Below are 20,770 nucleotides of genomic sequence, written 5' to 3'. Positions count from 1 at the left end.
AAGCTCTTTGCCACCTTCTCCTCCCTCCTGAATCCTCCTCCCCCTCCTCCCCCCTCCTCCCTCTCTGCTGATGACTTCGTCAACCATTTTGAAAAGAAGGTCGACGACATCCGATCCTCGTTTGCTAAGTCAAACGACACCGCTGGTTCTGCTCACACTGCCCTACCCTGTGCTTTGACCTCTTTCTCCCCTCTCTCTCCAGATGAAATCTCGCGTCTTGTGACGGCCGGCCGCCCAACAACCTGCCCGCTTGACCCTATCCCCTCCTCTCTTCTCCAGACCATTTCCGGAGACCTTCTCCCTTACCTCACCTCGCTCATCAACTCATCCTTGACCGCTGGCTACGTCCCTTCCGTCTTCAAGAGAGCGAGAGTTGCACCCCTTCTGAAAAAACCTACACTCGATCCCTCCGATGTCAACAACTACAGACCAGTATCCCTTCTTTCTTTTCTCTCCAAAACTCTTGAACGTGCCGTCCTTGGCCAGCTCTCCTGCTATCTCTCTCAGAATGACCTTCTTGATCCAAATCAGTCAGGTTTCAAGACTAGTCATTCAACTGAGACTGCTCTTCTCTGTGTCACGGAGGCGCTCCGCACTGCTAAAGCTAACTCTCTCTCCTCTGCTCTCATCCTTCTAGACCTATCGGCTGCCTTTGATACTGTGAACCATCAGATCCTCCTCTCCACCCTCTCCGAGCTGGGCATCTCTGGCGCGGCCCACGCTTGGATTGCGTCCTACCTGACAGGTCGCTCCTACCAGGTGGCGTGGCGAGAATCTGTCTCCGCACCACGTGCTCTCACCACTGGTGTCCCCCAGGGCTCTGTTCTAGGCCCTCTCCTATTCTCGCTATACACCAAGTCACTTGGCTCTGTCATATCCTCACATGGTCTCTCCTATCATTGCTATGCAGACGACACACAATTAATCTTCTCCTTTCCCCCCTCTGATAACCAGGTGGTGAATCGCATCTCTGCATGTCTGGCAGACATATCAGTGTGGATGACGGATCACCACCTCAAGCTGAACCTCGGCAAGACGGAGCTGCTCTTCCTCCCGGGGAAGGACTGCCCGTTCCATGATCTCGCCATCACGGTTGACAACTCCATTGTGTCCTCCTCCCAGAGTGCTAAGAACCTTGGCGTGATCCTGGACAACACCCTGTCGTTCTCAACTAACATCAAGGCGGTGACCCGTTCCTGTAGGTTCATGCTCTACAACATTCGCAGAGTACGACCCTGCCTCACGCAGGAAGTGGCGCAGGTCCTAATCCAGGCACTTGTCATCTCCCGTCTGGATTACTGCAACTCGCTGTTGGCTGGGCTCCCTGCCTGTGCCATTAAACCCCTACAACTCATCCAGAACACCGCAGCCCGTCTGGTGTTCAACTTTCCCAAGTTCTCTCACGTCACCCCGCTCCTCCGCTCTCTCCACTGGCTTCCAGTTGAAGCTCGCATCCGCTACAAGACCATGGTGCTTGCCTACGGAGCTGTGAGGGGAACGGCACCTCCGTACCTTCAGGCTCTGATCAGGCCCTACACCCAAACAAGGGCACTGCGTTCATCCACCTCTGGCCTGCTCGCCTCCCTACCTCTGAGGAAGTACAGTTCCCGCTCAGCCCAGTCAAAACTGTTCGCTGCTCTGGCACCCCAATGGTGGAACAAACTCCCTCACGACGCCAGGTCAGCGGAGTCAATCACCACCTTCCGGAGACACCTGAAACCCCACCTCTTTAAGGAATACCTAGGATAGGATAAAGTAATCCTTCTAACCCCCCCCCTTAAAAGAGTTAGATGCACTATTGTAAAGTGGTTGTTCCACTGGATATCATAAGGTGAATGCACCAATTTGTAAGTCGCTCTGGATAAGAGCGTCTGCTAAATGACTTAAATGTAAATGTATGTATAGGGAATAGGAATCAAGGGTGCCATTTGAGATGCACGCTATATGTCCTCACATATCAGGCTCTCATTTCCCCACATAGAGGCTACATTACATTCAGACAAATTCCCAAACAAAGCCAGAAAGGTGAAGATTGTACAGTAGACGACACAGCTCAGTTGACTGTACAACAACAATAATAATCATAATTTAGTATACTTCTATAACGCTTTTCATAGCACCTCAAAAGCAAAACAACAAACAAGCAATATGTCATGACAGGTCAACCAATAGAGGCCAAGTCTTTGAAAGCTGCTCTGAAGACAGAGAGGGTCAGTTCAGGGCTTGAGGGGAGAGAGCTGGTCAGAGGATGGAGGGTCAGTTCATGGCTTGAGGGGAGAGAGCTGGTCAGAGGATGGTAGACGATTGAGTCTGCTGACGATCTGGTAGAGGGTTAAATCAAACTCTGCCAAATCGGTGATCAGCCGCCCGGGGCTCCAGAAAGCTCACCACACACAGTTCAGAATATTAGCCAGTCATCCTCACTATGAGCCCTCTGCCTCAGCACTGTTGTATTCCTCTGTCTCCCATTCTTATCACGCTTCAGGCCACTCCTTAAATGATGTTCTCAAAAGATCTGGAATTGGCAGCCAGATGAAACAAAAAAGATGGTACTGTATCCAGATGCATTTTTTCAAACAAAAGCTAGCTAGCCAAGCCAAAAAGTGTTAACCTGCCAGTCAACCTGCAAATATGTGGCTCTAAAACACCAGATATATGCAATAAAAACTCAATGTTATCAAAAACAAAAAGAGCTGATTAAAAAAACTATGAAAAACACCTAAAAAATAACAAAATATGTACAAATTTACAGGAGCTCTGTGCTTAGGCTGCTATTAGGGCACCATGGTAACTATAGATCTCTACATCACTGCTGTGATGTCAGCGCCCTCCTGTGGATTGTTTCATTACAGAATTTCTCTATATTTTAGCCAAGGTAGTGACAAGAATTACGAGAATGTTCTCCAGTTTCTACTCAGGTTCTTTAATTTTTCAATGTTTGTCTTTATTTTATGCATTATTTCTCTAGTGATAAATACTACTATAAAATGAAAGACTCTTTTGGCAAACAATTTTTTACTTTCTGAATTATTTATTCTTTCCAAAACAAAAAACATCTTTATTCTTTCATTACAAAGTTATTCTATCCAATAGGCCACATTGTTCATGTGAATATTCAAAAATCTGCATGAAGAAAATATGTGCATTTTCCCGCCAAACGGACTTGGTGCGGATAAAAATCCAAACGTGATGACGTACTGAACACAAAAAAATAAATGTTTCGCTTAAAGCTGCAATATGTAACTTTTTGGGTGATCCGACCAAATTCACATAGAAATGTGAGTTGTAGATCTCTCACTCTCATTGGAAGTCAGTCTAAGAAGCGGTAGATATGTTCTATGTGTGTTATTTATATGCTTCACATACCTACGTTTCATTTTTGCGTCTTTTACTTTCGGTTTTGTACACCAGCTTCAGATAGCTGAAAATACAATATTTTGGGTTATGGGAAATATATTTCACAGTGGTTTAGATGGTACAATGATTCTCTACACTATACTTGCTTGTCACGAACTGAAATTAGACTAACTAGTAGAATTTTCTGCAACCAGGAAATGGCAGAGCAATTTCATATACCGAATCAAAATGTAAAGTTCAAAGTGTTTCCAACGCATTTTACACTCTACTGACAGTTTTTATCACAAAAACTGTTGCGTTAAATAGCACATGGGCCTACTCTGATCTTGGCACCTGCTCTCTAGCCAACAGCTCAGTGCAGGTAGGCTACTCTACATGATGAGATTATAATGGATAATATTTTTATTTGTCAAACAGCAGTCATCAAATCAAAGCAAATGTATTTATAAAGCCCTTCTTACATCAGCTGATGTCTCAAAGTGCTGTACTGAAACCCAGCCTAAAACCCCAAACAGCAAGCGATGCAGGTGTAGAAACCCAGCCTAAACCCCCAAACCCCAAGCAATACAGGTGTAGAAACCCAGCCTAAAACCCCAAACAGCAAGCGATGCAGGTGTAGAAACCCAGCCTAAACCCCCAAACCCCAAGCAATACAGGTGTAGAAACCCAGCCTAAAGCCCCAAACAGCAAGCGATGCAGGTGTAGAAGGGCTATATAAACATTAATCATCATGTCATCAGAATCAGACCCTCGATATTTATTGGAAAGGAGCATCAAGTTCATCACTGTGTACTTTCACCACCCCCATAATTTATTTCATCTGTAGCCTAATAAATGCTTTCCCCGAGTCGTGGTGGGAGGACCACACACATATCATCACGACTCCCAACTTCACTTTGTTATTATACCAATATTTGCGCATTAAAAAAAGGTATTTCTAGCATATTTAATTTGACACAAAAACATCCCTCCATGTCTTAACGGGAAAAAATGATCACTTTACTCGCATAAAAAACTGTGTATGGAAACGTGTGTCAGTTATTTGAAGAGATTCTGGTCTGGATCTGCCTGTAGATAGATGACCTCTTCCACAGGTTATTTGAAGAGATTCTGGTCTGGATCTGCCTGTAGATAGATGACCTCTTCCACAGGTTATTTGAAGAGATTCTGGTCTGGATCTGCCTGTAGATAGATGACCTCTTCCACAGGTTATTTGAAGAGATTCTGGTCTGGATCTGCCTGTAGATAGATGACCTCTTCCACAGGCGAGGTTGAACCTGCCGACCAACAGCTGTTTCTACAAGTAAACACCATCACAGTACCAAACTCCAGCCCCGTATTCATCTCTACATCCCCCATCTCTACCGCCGACCTTGACCCAGGGTCTGTCCTCTGTAGCAGGCTGACCAGAGCAGGCATCAGCTGGAACTCAAACACCCGGATTCCTCCACAGTGACAGCAGCCGGGTTTAATCCAAGGCGGGTCCGAGGGGGGGTCAGACAAGAAGAGAGGAGACCCGTGCCAGCTGTACCGTAACACCTGCTCCGGACACACAGAGATCCTCTTCATGAAGCGAGAGAACACTGCGTCTCCATGTCTGGGGTTGTCCTTCTCGTACCTCTCCTCCCCTCCTCCCTCAGAGCTCCCGATCTTCCCTACTCCCTCTCTCTGCTCGTACTCCCTCAGCAGAGTCTCAGCGTGCTCCAGGTCTGACTGACCACCCAGGTCAGTCTCATCCACCACACTGATGTAGAAAGGTCTGTAGGTAGGGATGTTACCCGGGACCTCCCCTTCCTCCTCCAACACCTTTTCTCCTCCTTCCAGACTGAGTCCCTGAAGCTTGCCACTCACATCCAGCTCAGAGGAGGTCCCGGTGAGTAAGAGGATCTCAGGATCCTCTCCCCCCATATGAGCTTGGTTCTGGGCCTTGTCCCATCCATCTCCCCCCTCCTGCTTGTCCCCTTCCTCACCCCAGTCATCAGTCCCATCACACCAGTATGTGGTTGTCATGGGAACCTCTTTAACTGGGGCGTGGCCTGGAGGTTGGATCACAGGGTTGGTTCTGACCTCTGATTCCAGACACTGAGAACGCAGAACCCTCCAGCTCTGTGGTTGTCCGCTGCACTGTGGCCCGGGGCAGGCGAACACATTCAGGGTGCGGTGGTAGGGAGACGCCGCTAGGGGGCAGTACACCTGCACCACATGGGCCATGACCACGCTGCATAGACCACAGCGTGGATGTTGCCATGATATCACTGGAAGCTTGTCCGGTAGGTCGCCAATTTTGTTCGTCAAGTAAGACATCGGATAACGCTTTGAATCGATTGCCCCATCACACAGTCCGATGAGAACTGCCTCGTCAACTCCAGCCATAGTATTCTACTATTGTTTAGTTGTTAGAAGTGGACTTGATGCCCTTCGCCATGTTGAAACTCGTCAACAAGCTCCGTTACGTAACGACGCACAGATATGAGTCATAACGCAAGTGACGTGTCAGCGCATGCGCTGGAACGAAGCGGCATTTTAAACAAGGTATTTTGCAGGATGTGAAGCGATAGTTTCATTTAGTTTGATATTCCTGTTGTACATAAGCGTACGTTTGGTGCCGCCGTTGCTTTTGGGATAGCCATTCAATGAAAGTTAATTCATTATTTGAACAGAAAGTATTTGATTTTAGTTCCCTAAACTCGGTCGGTTCAAGTTATTTTGCAAACATAAGGTGTTTGTTCACCGTTTGCATGATACTTTTCCCGACCTATGATTTGTGTTTGTACGTTAAAGTGATTGTTTTGTTGTAGCTAGTTAATAACTAAGTTTAGCTATCTCGCATTGTAAGTTTCATTGGTAAGTTAGCTAGCTTAGATAACCAATTTATGGCGTTGTGGATGGTTTAACTAGCTATAGAAGTCGATAATTAAAACATTATTGATAGCAACTAATGCTGACCATGTTTTGATCCATTGTAGCCAAGTTGTAATCGTCCCATTGAAACCTGAGCCGAGATGTTTGGTCCCAAACCGACACTTCAGGACCGCCAGCACCGTTACCGGCTGATGTTCAGCCAGCTGTTGAATGACGGTTACACCAACATGGCTAACAACCTGATCCCGGAGGTCAAGACGCAAAAGTATTCCCATAATTCATTTTATTTTTTATTTGACGTTTATTTAGATAATAGAGACATGATCCTATATAAATGTAAGGTTTGACATTATTGTTATAGTCAAATATTATATCTGTTTGGGCTGTACACCTGCTGTCTCTGCAGTGTCACTGTTTTGGGTCCATATCAGGACACCAGCTACATGTCTCTGTTTTGGGTCCATATCAGGACACCAGCTACATGTCTCTGCAGTGTCTCTGTTTTGGGTCCATATCAGGACACCAGCTACATGTCTCTGTTTTGGGTCCATATCAGGACACCAGCTACATGTCACTGTTTTGGGTCCATATCAGGATACCAGCTACATGTCTCTGTTTTGGGTCCATATCAGGATACCAGCTACATGTCACTGTTTTGGGTCCATATCAGGACACCAGCTACATGTCTCTGTTTTGGGTCCATATCAGGATACCAGCTACATGTCTCTGCAGTGTCACTGTTTTGGGTCCATATCAGGACACCAGCTACATGTCTCTGTTTTGGGTCCATATCAGGACACCAGCTACATGTCTCTGTGTTGGGTCCATGTCAGGACACCAGCTACATGTCACTGCAGTGTCACTGTTTTGGGTCCATATCAGGACACCAGCTACATGTCTCTGTTTTGGGTCCATATCAGGACACCAGCTACATGTCTCTGTTTTGGGTCCATATCAGGACACCAGCTACATGTCTCTGTTTTGGGTCCATGTCAGGACACCAGCTACATGTCACTGCGGTGTCACTGTTTTGGGTCCATGTCAGGATACCAGCTACATGTCTCTGTTTTGGGTTGAACTATATTGCGTCATCATTTCATCCATAAATCTTGCCTTGCAACCTGTCTACAGTGCAACCTGTCTACAGTGCAACCTGTCTACAGTGTTGTGCCACAGTGTTTTAATGAACTGTATTGTGCACGGCACGGAGATTCCCAGGCGTGGAGAACGATGATGCTGTGGTGCAGTATACCGTCAGGCGATCTGACACAGTGGCATCGGGGCGTTGGCATCGACCTGGAGTTTTAACGATGACGTCCAAAGCATGTCCCCTGAGGCGTCTGAGTACGAGACTCCGTAACATCCCGTAAAGGTCCCTGTCGTGTCGCCACATACAGCCGAGACGGGCAGCCCATCGCCACTGGCAGCCCATCGCTATGGGCTCGTCAGACGCCTCTATCAAATTCTCTGGACACAGAACGTATGCTGGCCAAGAGTGCCGTGCCCACAGAGGTGAGACGCAGAGGAGGCAAAGTCCCAATTCTTCACTCTTCTCCTAAATTGTACACTTGACACTCTCATGGATTAAGAAGTATTAGCTTGGAGTTTTCCACCATTTGTTAAATCCATGACTGGAAGTGTAGAGAATCGGGGTGCATGCTATTCCCTACCTAGTGCTCTACGTTTGTCCCGCAGCCCAGTGAACAGAACGCTGTGCTGCAGACGTTGTAATATTGTCCCTGTGTGTTCTAGGTGATGATGAATGAGACGGCCCAGCAGAACATGGAGAACCACCCAGTGAACAGAACGCTGTGCTGCAGACGTTGTAATATCGTCCCTGTGTGTTCTAGGTGATGATGAATGAGACGGCCCAGCAGAACATGGAGAACCACCCAGTGAACAGAACGCTGTGCTGCAGACGTTGTAATATCGTCCCTGTGTGTTCTAGGTGATGATGAATGAGACGGCCCAGCAGAACATGGAGAACCACCCTGTGATCAGAACACTGCGTGACCACGTTTACGAGCTCACGTCTGGCATTCCACCCCACCGAACAGATTCTGGCATCGGGGTCACGTGACTACATCCTCTAACTGTTTGACTACTCCAAGCCCTCGGCCAAGAGGGTCTTCAAACACATACAGGTCTGTAGGAACAGTTAGGGTCTTCAAACACATACAGGTCTGTAGGGACAGTTAGGGTCTTCAAACACATACAGGTCTGTAGGGACAGTTAGGGTCTTCAAACACATACAGGTCTGTAGGGACAGTTAGGGCCTTCAAACACATACAGGTCTGTAGGTACAGTTAGGGCCTTCAAACACATACAGGTCTGTAGAGACAGTTAGGGTCTTCAAACACATACAGGTCTGTAGAGACAGTTAGGGTCTTCAAACACATACAGGTCTGTAGGGACAGTTAGGGTCTTCAAACACATACAGGTCTGTAGAGACAGTTAGGGTCTTCAAACACATACAGGTCTGTAGGGACAGTTAGGGCCTTCAAACACATACAGGTCTGTAGAGACAGTTAGGGTCTTCAAACACATACAGGTCTGTAGGGACAGTTAGGGCCTTCAAACACATACAGGTCTGTAGAGACAGTTAGGGTCTTCAAACACATACAGGTCTGTAGGGACAGTTAGGGTCTTCAAACACATACAGGTCTGTAGGGACAGTTAGGGTCTTCAAACACATACAGGTCTGTAGGGACAGTTAGGGCTTTCAAACACATACAGGTCTGTAGGGACAGTTAGGGTCTTCAAACACATACAGGTCTGTAGAGACAGTTAGGGTCTTCAAACACATACAGGTCTGTAGAGACAGTTAGGGTCTTCAAACACATACAGGTCTGTAGAGACAGTTAGGGTCTTCAAACACATACAGGTCTGTAGAGACAGTTAGGTCCTTCAAACACATACAGGTCTGTAGGGACAGTTAGGGTCTTCAAACACATACAGGTCTGTAGGGACAGTTAGGGTCTTCAAACACATACAGGTCTGTAGGGACAGTTAGGGCCTTCAAACACATACAGGTCTGTAGGGACAGTTAGGGCCTTCAAACACATACAGGTCTGTAGAGACAGTTAGGGTCTTCAAACACATACAGGTCTGTAGAGACAGTTAGGGTCTTCAAACACATACAGGTCTGTAGGGACAGTTAGGGTCTTCAAACACATACAGGTCTGTAGGGACAGTTAGGGCCTTCAAACACATACAGGTCTGTAGAGACAGTTAGGGTCTTCAAACACATACAGGTCTGTAGGGACAGTTAGGGCCTTCAAACACATACAGGTCTGTAGAGACAGTTAGGGTCTTCAAACACATACAGGTCTGTAGGGACAGTTAGGGTCTTCAAACACATACAGGTCTGTAGGGACAGTTAGGGTCTTCAAACACATACAGGTCTGTAGGGACAGTTAGGGCCTTCAAACACATACAGGTCTGTAGAGACAGTTAGGGTCTTCAAACACATACAGGTCTGTAGAGACAGTTAGGGTCTTCAAACACATACAGGTCTGTAGAGACAGTTAGGTCCTTCAAACACATACAGGTCTGTAGGGACAGTTAGGGTCTTCAAACACATACAGGTCTGTAGGGACAGTTAGGGCTTTCAAACACATACAGGTCTGTAGGGACAGTTAGGGTCTTCAAACACATACAGGTCTGTAGAGACAGTTAGGGTCTTCAAACACATACAGGTCTGTAGAGACAGTTAGGTCCTTCAAACACATACAGGTCTGTAGGGACAGTTAGGGTCTTCAAACACATACAGGTCTGTAGGGACAGTTAGGGCTTTCAAACACATACAGGTCTGTAGGGACAGTTAGGGTCTTCAAACACATACAGGTCTGTAGAGACAGTTAGGGCCTTCAAACACATACAGGTCTGTAGAGACAGTTAGGGTCTTCAAACACATACAGGTCTGTAGGGACAGTTAAGGCCTTCAAACACATACAGGTCTGTAGAGACAGTTAGGGTCTTCAAACACATACAGGTCTGTAGAGACAGTTAGGGTCTTCAAACACATACAGGTCTGTAGGGACAGTTAGGGCCTTCAAACACATACAGATCTGTAGGGACAGTTAGGGTCTTCAAACACATACAGGTCTGTAGAGACAGTTAGGGTCTTCAAACACATACAGGTCTGTAGGGACAGTTAGGGTCTTCAAACACATACAGGTCTGTAGGGACAGTTAGGGCCTTCAAACACATACAGGTCTGTAGGGACAGTTAAGGCCTTCAAACACATACAGGTCTGTAGAGACAGTTAGGGTCTTCAAACACATACAGGTCTGTAGGGACAGTTAGGGCCTTCAAACACATACAGGTCTGTAGGGACAGTTAGGGTCTTCAAACACATACAGGTCTGTAGAGACAGTTAGGGTCTTCAAACACATACAGGTCTGTAGAGACAGTTAGGGTCTTCAAACACATACAGGTCTGTAGGGACAGTTAGGGTCTTCAAACACATACAGGTCTGTAGGGACAGTTAGGGCCTTCAAACACATACAGGTCTGTAGGGACAGTTAGGGCCTTCAAACACATACAGGTCTGTAGGGACAGTTAGGGTCTTCAAACACATACAGGTCTGTAGAGACAGTTAGGGTCTTCAAACACATACAGGTCTGTAGAGACAGTTAGGGTCTTCAAACACATACAGGTCTGTAGAGACAGTTAGGGTCTTCAAACACATACAGGTCTGTAGAGACAGTTAGGTCCTTCAAACACATACAGGTCTGTAGGGACAGTTAGGGTCTTCAAACACATACAGGTCTGTAGAGACAGAGTTAGACATTGGTTTGTTAAGGCTATACGTTCTTCCTAACCCACCAGAATGTCCTGAAGTAGGGCCTCTCACACTCAGATTATCCAGCACCTTTATTGGTTAAAAAGATTAGACCTACACAGATCTGTGTCATGTCACTAAAAGTGATGTGTGTTTCCTCCGCACAGGAAGCAGAGATGCTGCGGTCCATGTCCTTCCACCCGTCAGATGACTTCCTGTAGGTTGGGGACGCAGCACCCCATCCTCCACCTCGATGTGTGTGTCTCTTGATGTGTTTGTCTGTTGATGTGTTTGTCTGTTGATGTGTCTCTGTCTTGGTGTGTGTGTGTGTGTGTGTGTGTGTGTGTGTGTGTGTGTGTGTGTGTGTGTGTGTGTGTGTGTGTGTGTGTGTGTGTGTGTGTGTGTCTCTCTCTCTCTCTCTTGGTGTAAACAGAGATCTGTTTATTATGAGATGTTGTCCTGTCTACAGAGACCTGGTATCCCAGATATCTTGCTGATTTTAAATGAACAATGTTATTGGGAATCTAATAATGAATAATGATAGTTCTAGTTATTTTGAAGACAAAGTGATCGACATTCATATTTTTTATTTCATCTTTTGATAAAAACAACTTTGTAGTTGAGTCAGTGTTGTAACTTCTTTTCCACTTTTTGATTTAGTTTTTTTGTCTTTCTGTCTGTCACAGATTTTTATATGAAAACCTTAAAAGTGAAGTTGCCCCTTGTTTTTGCTAATCATATACACATCATCATAATAATACCTGTGTTTTTGTGAGGCACACTGACCTGGTCTGTTTCTGCTCTTCTAGTTCAATCAGACATTTGGATTGACAATGAGACAGACTGACACCCAGGGTAGAGAAACACTCGCATGACGATTCACCGTGAGTTTAATTCCGCTGCTCTATCGATCGCTGCGTACACTGAGTGTACTCTCAGAAAAGCTTCAAGTCGCCTGGGGCATGGGGACTCTACAAGATGTCGGAAGCCGTTCCACAGGGATGCTGGCCCATGTGGACTCCAATGCTTCCCATCTGTTGTGTCAAGTTGGCTGGATGTCCTTTGGGTGGTGGACCATTCTTGATACACACAGGAAACTGTTGTGCGTGGGGAAAACCCCAGCAGAGTTACAGTTCTTAACACCTGGCACCTACTACCATACCCTGTTCAAAGGTACTTAAATATTTCACAAATTCACCCTCTTTCACCTGGTCAGTATGTCAAGGAAAGAGCAGGTGTTCTTAATGTTTTGTCCACTCTATGTTCAGTCTAATCTGCCATCCTAGAAGTCGTTTGTGTGACTTCAAATTAGAGGGTCGTTTGGAACACATATTCATCAGCGATTGGATCGTCTAACAAATCAAAGAGTAAACAATCATCATGTAGATCAGCTCTTGCCCCTCCCATCGGTTTCTGGGGACCAATGAGAACGGTCAGAATTCGTTGGCACTCATGGTGGCGAAGAAACGTCAGTTGGCTGAAGCGAGGTGGATGGCTAGCCATCACTTGGCCTATGGGTGTTAGGTGGAGAAACAAAGAGAGCTAACAGACCTCACTGATGCAGGAGACCGCAGCTTTCTCAGTGATTGGCTGTTGCTGTGGTCAGTGGTTTAGGCTGAGCAGAAAGGAACTTCACAATATACTGATGTTTACTGGTAGCCAGTGGTGTTGGCACATTTACACAGGAAAACCCACAGCGTTATTCTGTTCTGACTCATGCCACGATATAACCTGACATCATAAGTGCCAATTTTCTCATGTAATTCTTGGTGGGAAACATGCCAGCAAAGCCACTACGCTACACAATACACTAATTGCACTATAACGGTGACACGCGATGCCCACAAACTGTTAAGGCCTACGTAAAGCTGTCCCAACACCTTACCACAAATCATGCTTCATTGACAGCATGGCCAATGTTGAATGTTTATCAGTTAAACTAGGAAAAGAGACCCTTAATCTTAGACTTGCAATCACACAGCCACTCCATTGAATAGCAGGCTAATGATTACTAGGTGAGAACCACATATCACAGTCATAGTCAGTACATTCATCTTCAGATAACTTGGTGGGACAACCACATATCACAGTCATAGTCAGTACATTCATCTCCAGATAGCTAGGTGGGACAACCACATATCACAGTCATAGTCAGTACATTCATCTTCAGATAGCTAGGTGGGACAACCACATATCACAGTCATAGTCAGTACATTCATCTCCAGATAGCTAGGTGGGACAACCACATATCACAGTCATAGTCAGTACATTCATCTACAGATAGCTAGGTGGGACAACCACATATCACAGTCATAGTCAGTACATTCATCTACAGATAGCTAGGTGGGACAACCACATATCACAGTCATAGTCAGTACATTCATCTCCAGATAGCTGGGTGGGACAACCACATGTCATAGTCAGTACATTCATCTGCAGATAGCTAGGTGGGACAACCACATATCACAGTCATAGTCAGTACATTCATCTTCAGATAGCTAGGTGAGACAACCACATATCACAGTCATAGTCAGTACATTCATCTACAGATAGCTAGGTGAGACAACCACATATCACAGTCATAGTCAGTACATTCATCTCCAGATAGCTAGGTGGGACAACCACATATCACAGTCATAGTCAGTACATTCATCTCCAGATAGCTGGGTGGGACAACCACATGTCATAGTCAGTACATTCATCTGCAGATAGCTAGGTGGGACAACCACATATCACAGTCATAGTCAGTACATTCATCTTCAGATAGCTAGGTGAGACAACCACATATCACAGTCATAGTCAGTACATTCATCTACAGATAGCTAGGTGAGACAACCACATATTACAGTCATAGTCAGTACATTCATCTTCAGATAGCTAGGTGGGACAACCACATGTCATAGTCAGTACATTCATCTCCAGATAGCTAGGTGAGACAACCACATATCACAGTCATAGTCAGTACATTCATCTCCAGATAGCTAGGTGGGACAACCACATGTCATAGTCAGTACATTCATCTACAGGTAGCTAGGTGGGACAACCACATATCACAGTCATAGTCAGTACATTCATCTACAGATAGCTAGGTGGGACAACCACATATCACAGTCATAGTCAGTACATTCATCTCCAGATAGCTAGGTGGGACAACCACATATCACAGTCATAGTCAGTACATTCATCTTCAGATAGCTAGGTGGGACAACCACATATCACAGTCATAGTCAGTACATTCATCTACAGATAGCTAGGTGGGACAACCACATATCACAGTCATAGTCAGTACATTCATCTACAGATAGCTAGGTGGGACAACCACATATCACAGTCATAGTCAGTACATTCATCTCCAGATAGCTAGGTGGGACAACCACATATCACAGTCATAGTCAGTACATTCATCTACAGATAGCTAGGTGAGACAACCACATATCACAGTCATAGTCAGTACATTCATCTACAGATAGCTAGTTGGGACAACCACATATCACAGTCATAGTCAGTACATTCATCTACAGATAGCTAGGTGAGACAACCACATATCACAGTCATAGTCAGTACATTCATCTTCAGATAGCTAGGTGGGACAACCACATATCACAGTCGTAGTCAGTACATTCATCTTCAGATAGCTAGGTGAGACAACCACATATCACAGTCATAGTCAGTACATTCATCTCCAGATAGCTAGGTGAGACAACCACATATCACAGTCATAGTCAGTACATTCATCTTCAGATAGCTAGGTGGGACAACCACATATCACAGTCATAGTCAGTACATTCATCTCCAGATAGCTGGGTGGGACAACCACATATCTCAGTCATAGTCAGTACATTCATCTTCAGATAGCTAGGTGGGACAACCACATATCACAGTCATAGTCAGTACATTAATCTACAGGTAGCTAGGTGGGACAACCACATATCACAGTCATAGTCAGTACATTCATCTCCAGATAGCTAGGTGGGACAACTACATATCACAGTCAAAGTCAGTACATTCATCTACAGATAGCTAGGTGGGACAACCACATATCACAGTCATAGTCAGTACATTTTTCCTCAATAAAAATTAGCATTGCTAGCAAAAAAAGTTGGGTTTTTTTATTGGGAGAGGGGGGGTTAATATTGAGAAGTCTTCAACCCATGCTAGTCCCAACCCGGTCATACCCCCCCAAACCAACCCAGTCATATCCCCATACCTCCCAACCCAGTCATATCCCCATACCCTCAACCCAGTCATATCCCCATACCCCCCAACCCAGTCATATCCCCCATACCCCCCAACCCAGTCATATCCCCCAACCCAGTCATATCCCCCATACTCCCAACCCAGTCATACCCCCAACCCAGTCATATCCCCCATACCCCCCAACCCAGTCATATCCCCATACTCCCAACCCAGTCATACCCCCAACCCAGTCATATCCCCCATACCCCCAACCCAGTCATACCCCCCAACCCAGTCATATCCCCCATACCCCCCAACCCAGTCATATCCCCCAACCCAGTCATATCCCCCATACTCCCAACCCAGTCATACCCCCAACCCAGTCATATCCCCCATACCCCCAACCCAGTCATATCCCCCATACCCCCCAACCCAGTCATATCCCCATACCCCCCAACCCAGTCATATCCCCATACCACCCAACCCAGTCATATCCCCCATACCCCCTAACCCAGTCATATCCCCCATACCTCCCAACCCAGTCATATCCCCCATACCCCCAACCCAGTCATACCCCCAACCCAGTCATATCCCCCATACCCCCAACCCAGTCATATCCCCCATACCCCCCAACCCAGTCATATCCCCATACCCCCAACCCAGTCATATCCCCACACCCCCCAACCCAGTCATATCCCCATACCCCCCAACCCAGTCATATCCCCATGCCCCCAACCCAGTCATATCCCCCATACCCCCCAACCCAGTCATATCCCCCATACCCCCAACCCAGTCATATCCCCCATACCCCCCAACCCAGTCATGTCCCCCAACCCAGTCATATCCCCTATTCCCCCAACCCAGTCATATCCCCATACCCCCAACCCAGTCATATCCCCATACCCCCAACCCAGTCATATCCCCATACCCCCAACCCAGTCATATTCCCATACCCCCAACCCAGTCATACCCCCATACCCCCCAACCCAGTCATATCCCCCATACCCCCCAACCCAGTCACATCCCCATACCTCCCAACCCAGTCATATCCCCCATACCCCCAACCCAGTCATATCCCCATACCCCCAACCCAGTCATACCCCCCAACCCAGTCATATCCCCGATACCCCCCAACCCAGTCATATCCCCCATACCCCCCAACCCAGTCATATCCCCCATACCCCCCAACCCAGTCATACCCCCAACCCAGTCATATCCCCCATAACCCCCAACCCAGTCATATCCCCACACCCCCAACCCAGTCATATCCCCATACCCCCAACCCAGTCATATCCCCCATACCCCCCAACCCAGTCATATCCCCATACCCCCAACCCAGTCATATCCCCATACCCCCCAACCCAGTCATATCCCCATACCACCCAACCCAGTCATATCCCCCATACCCCCTAACCCAGTCATATCCCCCATACCCCCCAACCCAGTCATATCCCCCATACCCCCAACCCAGTCATATCCCACATACTCCCAACCCAGTCATATCCCCCAACCCAGTCATATCCCCCAACCCAGTCATATCCCCTATTCCCCCAACCCAGTCATATCCCCATACCCCCAACCCAGTCATATCCCCATACCCCCAACCCAGTCATATCCCCATACCCCCAACCCAGTCATATTCCCATACCCCCAACCCAGTCATACCCCCATACCCCCCAACCCAGTCATATCCCCCATACCCCCCAACCCAGTCACATCCCCATACCTCCCAACCCAGTCATATCCCCCATACCCCCAACCCAGTCATATCCCCATACCCCCAACCCAGTCATACCCCCCAACCCAGTCATATCCCCGATACCCCCCAACCCAGTCATATCCCCCATACCCCCCAACCCAGTCACATCCCCATACCCCCCAACCCAGTCATACCCCCAACCCAGTCATATCCCCCATACCCCCCAACCCAGTCATATCCCCACACCCCCAACCCAGTCATATCCCCATACCCCCAACCCAGTCATATCCCCCATACCCCCCAACCCAGTCATATCCCCATACCCCCAACCCAGTCATATCCCCATACCCCCCAACCCAGTCATATCCCCATACCCCCCAACCCAGTCATATCCCCATACCACCCAACCCAGTCATATCCCCCATACCCCCTAACCCAGTCATATCCCCCATACCCCCCAACCCAGTCATATCCCCCATACCCCCAACCCAGTCATATCCCACATACTCCCAACCCAGTCATATCCCCATACCCAGTCATATCCCCATACCCCCAACCCAGTCATATCCCCATACCCCCCAACCCAGTCATATCCCCATACCCCCCAACCCAGTCATATCCCCATACCACCCAACCCAGTCATATCCCCCATACCCCCTAACCCAGTCATATCCCCCATACCCCCCAACCCAGTCATATCCCCCATACCCCCAACCCAGTCATATCCCACATACTCCCAACCCAGTCATATCCCCATACCCAGTCATATCCCCATACTCCCAACCCAGTCATACCCCCAACCCAGTCATATCCCCCAACCCAGTCATATCCCCTATTCCCCCAACCCAGTCATATCCCCTATTCCCCCAACCCAGTCATATCCCCCATACCCCCAACCCAGTCATATCCCCATACCCCCAACCCAGTCATATCCCCATACCCCCAACCCAGTCATATTCCCATACCCCCAACCCAGTCATACCCCCATACCCCCCAACCCAGTCATATCCCCCATACCCCCCAACCCAGTCACATCCCCATACCTCCCAACCCAGTCATATCCCCCATACCCCCAACCCAGTCATATCCCCATACCCCCAACCCAGTCATACCCCCCAACCCAGTCATATCCCCGATACCCCCCAACCCAGTCATATCCCCCATACCCCCCAACCCAGTCACATCCCCATACCCCCCAACCCAGTCATAGTCCCCCATACCCCCCAACCCAGTCATATCCCCCATACCCCCAACCCAGTCATATCCCCCATACCCCCCAACCCAGTCATATCCCCCATACCCCCAACCCAGTCATATCCCCCATACCCCCCAACCCAGTCATATCCCCCATACCCCCCAACCCAGTCATATCCCCCATACTCCCAACCCGGTCATACCCCCCCAAACCAACCCAGTCATACCCCCAACCCAGTCATATCCCCCATACCCCCAACCCAGTCATATCCCCCATACCCCCCAACCCAGTCATATCCCCCATACCCCCCAACCCAGTCATATCCCCATACCCCCAACCCAGTCATATCCCCATACCCCCCAACCCAGTCATATCCCCATACCCCCCAACCCAGTCATATCCCCATACCACCCAACCCAGTCATATCCCCCATACCCCCTAACCCAGTCATATCCCCCATACCCCCCAACCCAGTCATATCCCCCATACCCCCAACCCAGTCATATCCCCCAACCCAGTCATATCCCCTATTCCCCCAACCCAGTCATATCCCCATACCCCCAACCCAGTCATATCCCCATACCCCCAACCCAGTCATATCCCCATACCCCCCAACCCAGTCATATCCCCATACCCCCCAACCCAGTCATATCCCCATACCACCCAACCCAGTCATATCCCCCATACCCCCTAACCCAGTCATATCCCCCATACCCCCTAACCCAGTCATATCCCCCATACCCCCTAACCCAGTCATATCCCCCATACCCCCCAACCCAGTCATATCCCCCATACCCCCCAACCCAGTCATATCCCCCAACCCAGTCATGTCCCCATACCCCCCAACCCAGTCATGTCCCCCAACCCAGTCATATCCCCCAACCCAGTCATGTCCCCATACCCCCCAACCCAGTCATATCCCCCAACCCAGTCATGTCCCCATACCCCCCAACCCAGTCATGTCCCCCAACCCAGTCATATCCCCTATTCCCCCAACCCAGTCATATCCCCATACCCCCAACCCAGTCATATCCCCATACCCCCAACCCAGTCATATCCCCATACCCCCAACCCAGTCATATTCCCATACCCCCAACCCAGTCATACCCCCATACCCCCCAACCCAGTCATATCCCCCATACCCCCCAACCCAGTCACATCCCCATACCTCCCAACCCAGTCATATCCCCCATACCCCCAACCCAGTCATATCCCCATACCCCCAACCCAGTCATACCCCCCAACCCAGTCATATCCCCGATACCCCCCAACCCAGTCATATCCCCCATACCCCCCAACCCAGTCACATCCCCATACCCCCCAACCCAGTCATACCCCCAACCCAGTCATATCCCCCATACCCCCCAACCCAGTCATATCCCCACACCCCCAACCCAGTCATATCCCCATACCCCCAACCCAGTCATATCCCCCATACCCCCCAACCCAGTCATATCCCCCATACCCCCAACCCAGTCATATCCCCATACCCCCCAACCCAGTCATATCCCCATACCCCCCAACCCAGTCATATCCCCATACCACCCAACCCAGTCATATCCCCCATACCCCCTAACCCAGTCATATCCCCCATACCCCCCAACCCAGTCATATCCCCCATACCCCCAACCCAGTCATATCCCACATACCCCCAACCCAGTCAGATCCCCCATACCCCCAACCCAGTCATATCCCCATACCCAGTCATATCCCCCATACCCCCCAACCCAGTCATATCCCCCATACCACCAACCCAGTCATATCCCCCATACCCCCAACCCAGTCATATCCCCCATACCCCCAACCCAGTCATATCCCCATACCTCCCAACCCAGTCATGTCCCCCAACCCAGTCATATCCCCCAACCCAGTCATATCCCCATACCCCCAACCCAGTCATATCCCCATACCCCCAACCCAGTCATATCCCCATACCCCCAACCCAGTCATATCCCCATACCCCCCAACCCAGTCATATCCCCCATACCACCCAACCCAGTCATATCCCCCATACCCCCTAACCCAGTCATATCCCCCATACCCCCCAACCCAGTCATATCCCCCATACCCCCAACCCAGTCATATCCCCCAACCCAGTCATATCCCCTATTCCCCCAACCCAGTCATATCCCCATACCCCCAACCCAGTCATATCCCCATACCCCCCAACCCAGTCATATCCCCCATACCCCCCAACCCAGTCATATCCCCCATACGCACCCAACCCAGTCATATCCCCCATACCCCCTAACCCAGTCATATCCCCCATACCCCCCAACCCAGTCATATCCCCCATACCCCCAACCCAGTCATATCCCACATACCCCCAACCCAGTCATATCCCCCATACCCCCAACCCAGTCATATCCCCATACCCAGTCATATCCCCCATACCCCCCAACCCAGTCATATCCCCCATACCCCCAACCCAGTCATATCCCCCATACCCCCAACCCAGTCATATCCCCCATACCCCCAACCCAGTCATATCCCCCATACGCCCCAACCCAGTCATACCCCCAACCCAGTCATATCCCCATACCCCCCAACCCAGTCATACCCCCCAACCCAGTCATATCCCCATACCCCCCCAACCCAGTCATATCCCCCAACCCAGTCATACCCCCAACCCAGTCATATCCCCATACCCCCAACCCAGTCATATCCCCATACCCCCAACCCAGTCATATCCCCA

At 48.7% G+C, this 20,770-nt stretch overlaps 1 protein-coding gene and 1 long non-coding RNA gene across 2 annotated transcripts; one reads left to right on the top strand and one right to left on the bottom strand.

Moving 5' to 3' along the window:
• Positions 1-4,090: 4,090 nt before the first annotated feature.
• Positions 4,091-5,824, bottom strand: pdcd2l (programmed cell death 2-like). The gene has a single exon (XM_071336975.1). The coding sequence runs from the start codon at positions 5,728-5,730 to the stop codon at positions 4,567-4,569; it is 1,164 nt and encodes a 387-aa protein (XP_071193076.1). The 5' UTR covers positions 5,731-5,824; the 3' UTR covers positions 4,091-4,566.
• Positions 5,825-5,878: 54 nt separating this feature from the next.
• Positions 5,879-11,719, top strand: LOC139536440 (uncharacterized). Its single transcript, XR_011667305.1, has 4 exons — positions 5,879-5,950; positions 6,324-6,484; positions 7,972-8,363; positions 11,173-11,719. It is a non-coding gene; the product is annotated as an uncharacterized lncRNA (long non-coding RNA).
• The last annotated feature ends 9,051 nt before the right edge of the window (positions 11,720-20,770 follow it).

The sequence above is a fragment of the Salvelinus alpinus genome, chromosome 12, assembly GCF_045679555.1.
Source record: "Salvelinus alpinus chromosome 12, SLU_Salpinus.1, whole genome shotgun sequence".
Classification (NCBI taxonomy): domain Eukaryota; kingdom Metazoa; phylum Chordata; class Actinopteri; order Salmoniformes; family Salmonidae; genus Salvelinus; species Salvelinus alpinus.
The sequence above is the reverse complement of the archived record's forward strand: the minus strand, read 5'-3'. Positions and strand labels throughout refer to the sequence as shown.

Excerpts from the sequence above, each read along its gene's own strand:
- pdcd2l (XM_071336975.1), bottom strand. The coding sequence starts at position 5,730 with ATGGCTGGAGTTGACGAGGCAGTTCTCATCGGACTGTGTGATGGGGCA.